Raw genomic sequence first — 7,384 nt, forward strand, 5'->3', positions numbered from 1 at the left:
GCCAGGGCCGGAGCCGGTGGAGGTGTGCCTGGCTTCTTCTCCGGTTTGGCCTGGACCTGATCAGAGAGAGAAGGGACTTCATGTTAGTACTGTTTTCACTGTTTTCACTGTTTTCTACTGTTTTCACTGTTTTCTACTGTTTTCTACTGTTTTCACTGTTTTCACTGTTTTCAACTGTTTTCTACTGTTTTCACTGTTTTCTACTGTTTTCACTGTTTTCACTGTTTTCTACTGTTTTCACTGTTTTCTACTGTTTTCCACTGTTTTCACTGTTTTCACTGTTTTCTACTGTTTTCTACTGTTTTCACTGTTTTCTACTGTTTTCACTGTTTTCCACTGTTTTCTACTGTTTTCAACTGTTTCCACTGTTTTCACTGTTTTCACAGTTTTCCACTGTTTTCCACTGTTTTCCACTGTTTTCATTGTTTTCACTGTTTTCTACTGTTTTCTACTGTTTTCCACTGTTTTCCACTGTTTTCATTGTTTTCACAGTTTTCTACTGTTTTCTACTGTTTTCACTGTTTTCACTGTTTCTACTGTTTTCTACTGTTTTCACTGTTTTCACTGTTTCCACTGTTTTCACTGTTTTCCACTGTTTTCTACTGTTTTCTACTGTTTTCACTGTTTTCACTGTTTTTACTGTTTTCACTGTTTCCACTGTTTCCACTGTTTTCCACTGTTTTCTACTGTTTTCACTGTTTTCACTGTTTTCCACTGTTTCCTACTGTTTTCACTGTTTTCTACTGTTTTCACTGTTTTCACTGTTTTTCACTATTTTCCACTGTTCATTACATATTTCGTATTCTGTTTAATATTGAATAATCCATTCTTGCCCAATAATATCCTGCATTATATTTCTTACGTGTGTGTTATGTATATATATTTTTTATTTTATATTCCTTAACTTTTAAATTTTGTAATGCTATTTTATTTCTATTTCTGAAATATTTTGGACAGTTTATTTATTGTGTCTTAATTTCTCTTGTGTACATTGCCTTGTGTTGTTTATGCTGCTGCAACGCAAACATTTCCCAAATTAGGTTCAATAAAGTATCTATCTATCTATCTATCTATCAATCAATCAATCAATCAATCAATCAATCAATCAATCTATCTATCTATCAATCTATCTATCCATCTATCTATCTTTCTAAATGAATAGCAGGGTCAGGAGTGATAGCTGGAGTGGGAACTCTACAACTCAGATCTGCAACTCTTTTTAATCTGTCATCTGTAACAAGAACAGAGTTGATTTGAATATTTTTAAATAGTAATATAGTTTGTGAACCAAATCTTAAAGGAAAGCTAGAAACTAATGCAACATCTTCCATAGACAGCATGCTAATGACTGAAACACCTACAGGTGAGTGATTGATGGGACTTGTTGTTTCTGAAATCGCTGCCTGATTTTGACTTGATCCAAACATTTTTAGAAATCAAAATTCCTTTTAATGTACAACTATATACAGTGTACAACGTAACTTTACGAGGATCAAGGGATGTGGTGGAAAATCCATGTGAGTCATAAATAAAGTACAAACAACAAGAGACTTCTTTTATAGTCAGCACTTTTTAAATTGATGTCATAAAATCTCCAGATGGCACGAGACTGTTGCAGTGAAAACTATGTTGGGTTTAACTTAATATATTCTACTCTGTTAAATCTTAAGTGACTAAAAAGGTTAAATAAACACTTGAACTCGGCCATTTTAGCTTAAACACCAAATGAATTACAAAAAGGAGGAGATAACAGCTGTATTGGACATTGTTTATTTTGTCTCAGATTGGGAAGAACTATGTGTAAATCGCTCCAAAATATCAAATTTAAGAAAATTGCTTTTGTGGGTTACTGCCAGCCATCTTGATTTGAAACATAACACAAGTCTCACTTCATGAAACAACATATGGTGACTGTCTTCAGAAGAATAATTTGAACACCAAGATATTTAAAACAAATCTAAAAACAAGACAAATGTATCATATTTGCAATGATAAAGAGATATCCAATTCAAGACTATTGCTGCGGTTCACAGATGATAACAAATGGAAAGACCTGAAAGCAGTATTTAATAGCACTGTTTCAATCAGAACTATTCAGTGAGATGGAGCAGGAGCTCCCTGATGCCTGGTGTGTGACTTCCTGAGGGCCGCCATACTGTGTGTGTGTGTGTGTGTGTGTGTGTGTGTGTGTGTGTGTGTGTGTGTGTGTGTGTGTGTGTGTGTGTGTGTGTGTGTGTGTGTGTGTGTGTGTGTGTGTTTAGGACAGCTGTATTGGTCCTCCCCCCCACCCGTCTGCAAAGAGTTCATTCTATCACTCTATTCCTGCACCATCTGTCCTATTAATATCCTGCTGGTATCTGCCTCAGAATAGTCTGTCGTCCCTGGCATGTCATTCTGTTTGTGTGAAAGCAACAAGAAGAATCTACTGTAAGCTTTTGAGTGTATAATATACAAACAAGTGTATGTGAAAGAGAGACACAAAGAAGAACAGAGAGATATCAATTAAAAGATTAGTAGAAGGATTTGAGGATATTGTTGTGCGACTTCATATTTCTCATGAGTTTGCATTATGGGTGCACGTCCAGCGCTGCACCTGTCCATCCTGCTCGATGCACCGACTGACCTGTTGCTGCTGGAAGGACTTTAGTCTCTTCTTGAAGCGAGAGGGGAGGACAAAGTCACACCCCTTGGCCAGAAAGGCCAGCTCCCCTCTCAGATCAGGGTCTCCACGTAACGACGCCTCCTTGATCATCATGGTGGGGGACGAGACGCGTAACCCCCGACCAGGCAGGGCCACCGGGGCGGCTACTGACACGCCGACTACAAACGGACCAGCTTGTCCAGCAACTTAAACAACCGTTGAGTGGAAACCGAGGGGACCTTTTGGAAAATAAGTTCCACTTAACAGCTCAGATATCCGCTAACCAAAAAAGAAAAACGGACAAACGCCTCAGGACAGCATGTGTGTGATTTCACGCTCTTTGACAATCACTCACAAAATGTTTCTCCTCCACTCGCATGTACAGGCTCCCAAAGCTGTGTCCTGTAACGCAGTAATCCAGCAGTGTTTCTGTGCAAAGAGATGTTCCTTAAGACTCCCGTGCTGCTGTGAAGGCCGGGAGGCAGGACCATGGTACTGGGCTGTTTTATGAGCAAACCTCAGCCCCAAACAGCAGCTTCTCTCTGGGGTAGAAAGCCTGTGATGTCCCCCCCTGTCAGCTCAGGATGGATGTATTTGGTGTAGCCTCACTGGTGCCTGCCGCTCCAAGCTGGGCTCTGACAGACTGCACTGAGAAACATGAGCCATGCCGGGGTTTGGCAACACACACACACACACAGTGCACCGGCTGTCCTGAGCACCATGGGGGNTTGATATTGAGTAAGAAAAAGGTTTATAGGTTGATAAACGCTGTGAGAATGGGTCTGCAGAGAGAATTTCGCGCGTTCCCAACTGTCTGTTATCAGCCTGCAGCAGGGAGCGGAAATCAGCAGGGCTGCCTTCACTTATTGTGTGTGTGTGGATTGGTCAATTTGGACCAATCAGCGGGGGCTTAACGTAACGGCTCCGCGGATTGGCCCATTTAGTTCCGGGTACGTGCTTTCGTAAGCACGTACACGGAAGAATCAAATGGATGATGACGTCATGATGACGTTTCACCAACGAGGCGTTTTGGGGAGGTATTTTCTGTTTTAGAGTTTTACTCGCTACAGGTTGTACTTTGAGGGTTTTGACTCTGCACACCGTTTACATGCAGAAAAACCTTCATAACACACAAGGGGAAGGGTAATAACCGGACAAGCATGACATGTGACCTTTAAGAGCAGAGCTCAAAATTGCTCCTTTCCCTCTGAATTCATGCCCTTATGTCTCGTAAAACATATCAAATCCAACATTCACTTTTTTTAATTGTAATTTTCAAGCCAGTTTAAGCATAAATGTAGAAAAAAACACAACATGCAAGATGCTAACAACGATTACAGCCGTTAAAATGCATTAAATAAAAAGTCATGAAAGAGAGTATGAGGAGAAAAGGCGTGTGGAGTTATACAACTAAGAGAAGACATTGTATAAGGGTTAAATCCTCTGTTTTACGCAATATCGGACATAGAAGATAGCCGTGGGAGGACCCCCGGCACCAGCGGGAGCCATGAGAGGAGGAGCCAACTGAGGATATATAGATAGCGGGCGAGCGTTGTTCGCTCTCTCTTCACCCCTACACCAACGGGACACAAAGCTGTTATGTCCCACTACACCTCTGTTTGTTTCATTACCACGCTACTTAATTAAAGTAACCAATTTGACCCTTTTCAGAGACTCCATCGTCTCTTATTCTTTAAACTTCTTCCTGGACATGAGGGAACCAGCACAGATCAACATAACCATGTTATTAGTGGGTAGTAGATTTAAACTATAGGGCCCTGCCTGTACCTGTTCGCTCTGCCATCGCGTGAAGGGTCTGCTAACAAGCGACCAACAGAAAGGCTTTGTTAATGTTGTTGCACGTCACAAAGGCACGTCACCTCAACCCCCCCTCCCGCTACCACCACCCCCCCAAGTATATTTCAGATCTGTGGGAAACACTGCATCCGATAATATTGCTAGGATTGTTAGCACCCTAAAGAGGCTTTTAGCATTTAAATTTGGCTTAATCTTGTTTGTTTTATTGTGATTTGTTAAGTCTCATCAAGAAAATCTAGTGAGAGTATTTATCCACATGGTACAATTCTGCTAAATATTCACCCAGAACTTTGACATCTTTAATAACAAACTTTTCCTCAAACTCCTATCTACAACTTGTACAACTCAAACGGCAACAGTAATACGGTTGAACCTGAGTAGTCCCCATGTGTACAGTTCAAAGCACTGGAGGGAGAAACATACTAGAACCCAGTAAAAGGGTTACATTCGAGTTTGTTTGTGTTTTGAAATTAGGACACAACTTTACGATCAGTGACCCAACACAAAAGGTTAATAACTTAATGTAATACTCTTGACCTGGAGGTAATCCTTGTTTATTCTCCCTCAATAGGTGGGTCAGAAAACAACTACAGAACAGCCTCGCTGGGACTGGTAGGGATTCTGGGATTTGCTAATGAACACTTTAGCAGGGTGGAGGCACCACATGCCGTCGTATTAAAGCCTGTATCTGGGTCATGCTGTGACGCTAACTACACCACCCTCCTGTGTGTGTGTGTGTGTGTGTGTGTGTGTGTGTGTGTGTGTGTGTGTGTGTGTGTGTGTGTGTGTGTGTGTGTGTGTGTGTGTGTGTGGTGGTTGGGAGTCATGGCATGCAATAGTCTGCACGTTGCACCATGTCTGTGCTGTTAGGTCAGCTGAGTTTCTTTGTGTTGATGTGGTCATTCTTGGTCATTGTGCTTGGCTTACATAGTGTATGTATGTGTGTGTCTGTGTTTGTGTGTGTGTGTGTGTGTGTCATGAATGTGTGTTAGCCAGTGCAGGCCAGATGGTCTTGGTGATATATTTCCTTAGGGAAGCGTTGTCTCTGTGCAGAAAAAGTAAGTGAGAGAAACATAACAAACCCACTTAATCAGTTAATTCCATCTGCACCAACCCTCGTCATCCTATTATCAGATTTTGACTTACAGTAGCTACGAGAGCAAGGTGCTCTTCCATCTCCTCTTTCTTCCCTTTTCCTGTATTTCCTTCCTTCCCTACATTCATCACGCCTGTCTCTTCATTGATCCGCCTGCTCTTTCATTTTGCTCTGACAGGCAGTCAGACAGATGAAAAGCCAAAGAAGCAGATATGTGTGATAGCACCTGTTAGCTTTTAAAAAGAAAAATGCTAGTATTAGCCCAGCGTATTTATCTGTGGATGTTTGTGCAAGCAGGAGGGGATGTGTTCGACCTTTTGTTTCCATGTGAAGACCGTAACCTGCTTTGGTTATGTATCCTGTTCTGAAAAGCAAATTACTTGAGCACACTTTTTGTGTTTCAGGCAATGGGGAGCATGTTGTGCACACAAATGTGGCCAAATGCTGTATTTTTCAAATTGAAGACATAATAGTTAGAGTGCTTGCGGAGCCACAGCATGTTATGCAAATGATGCTTGATAAGTGATTCATTGTCCTCACTGCTAATGGTTACTGATGTTGTGCCTGGCTCTAGCAAGTCGTTGCGAGCATGTTTTAGAGTGCATGATAATGTATGTGTGTATAATGTGTTTTGTGGTATGAGGAGCTAGCGAAACATAGGAAAATCTAATGTTTCCCCCCGCAAATGCACTGATAGCTTCTCAGCTGCAGATTCTCACAACACGTTAGTCCTGAATAAACCATGATAAATCTTCTTCCATAAAAGAAAATTCCATCTGTATGTGGCACTGATAAAAGCAAGGTTGGAAACCATGCTTTCTGTCAGGTTTTGTTGGATGTATTTCTCTTATCTCCATCCGCACCCGAAACAGGAAGTTGTTTAAAATGAGTTCTTAGAAAGCCTGCTTTGGGACCCTTTTTTTATCGGTGGAATAGAAAGGTCTCTGTCTGTTTATCATGTTGGAAAGCCTGAATTATTGCCCTAGACTGTGTTTAAACAGAGTAAGAAGCTGCAGCACACTGGTAAATAGAGCTCCACCATCACATCTGCACCGTATATCAGCCGATATATCTCTGTGGATATTTACAGTATTTAAGCCAAAAAAAACAGAAACTACAGTCCCGAAGTGTTGAATTTATGTTCAGGCACGATTTTGAAGAGTGCTGCCAATATCCTGCTAGGTGGATATTGTGCAATTTTTTAAGTGGCATTTTCTTGAAAGTAAAGCCGTTCATAAGATAGTTGTAAAAAAAGATGGGCAACGATATAAACCACTTGGCAGAGACGTTCCAAGGTGTTGCCCAAAGCAACTGAATGTATGCATACTTTCAATAGAGCCAGCAGTGGTAGGGATCTTTTCCAATGTGAAATGAGCCCAGCCTTATCATTTAAATAATCTGAGTTGATGTTAAAGTATTAGACCACTAAATGGGAAAATGTACGACATCTGAACATTATAGCCTTGTGTAATTGTTGAACACATTTCATAACTATGAGCATTAATCTGATGCTATAACAGGCTCTACTCTGCTGGGAAGGCTTTCCACCAGATTTTGGATTTGCGTCCCCATTATCCATGTTCATGTTGGATCTTGGATGGTACTCACATAGGCATTTCAATTAATCTGCATCTCGCAAGTGAAGCCAATACGCAAGTGCCTTGGATTGACATCATTTCTAATAACCAGCAGGGGTCGACTCCACTGGTTGCAAAGTTAAGTTTGGTTCTATAGAAGTCTATGAGAAAATGGCCATGGCTGGGAGGGTTACTTCAAATATTTAATCCATTGCAATTACTAATAACCTGTAAACAAAATGTAATCAGAAA

General features: G+C 41.0%; 1 protein-coding gene across 1 annotated transcript in view; it reads right to left on the reverse strand.

The window, feature by feature from the left end:
- Positions 1 to 3,264, reverse strand: part of LOC104951391 (serine/threonine-protein phosphatase 2A regulatory subunit B'' subunit alpha-like) — a 12,234-nt gene extending 8,970 nt beyond the window's left edge. The window contains exons 1-2 of the mRNA XM_010778039.1: positions 2,624 to 3,264; positions 3 to 56 (exon numbers count right to left, since the gene is read on the reverse strand). Of these exons, the coding sequence (XP_010776341.1) occupies positions 3 to 56; positions 2,624 to 2,755 (186 nt within the window). The 5' untranslated portion in view covers positions 2,756 to 3,264. The remainder of the gene's footprint in view (positions 1 to 2; positions 57 to 2,623) is intronic.
- Positions 3,265 to 7,384: the final 4,120 nt, after the last annotated feature.

The sequence above is a fragment of the Notothenia coriiceps genome, unplaced genomic scaffold (genome assembly GCF_000735185.1).
Source record: "Notothenia coriiceps isolate Sejong01 unplaced genomic scaffold, NC01 NC01_scaffold00000339, whole genome shotgun sequence".
Lineage (NCBI taxonomy): Eukaryota > Metazoa > Chordata > Actinopteri > Perciformes > Nototheniidae > Notothenia > Notothenia coriiceps.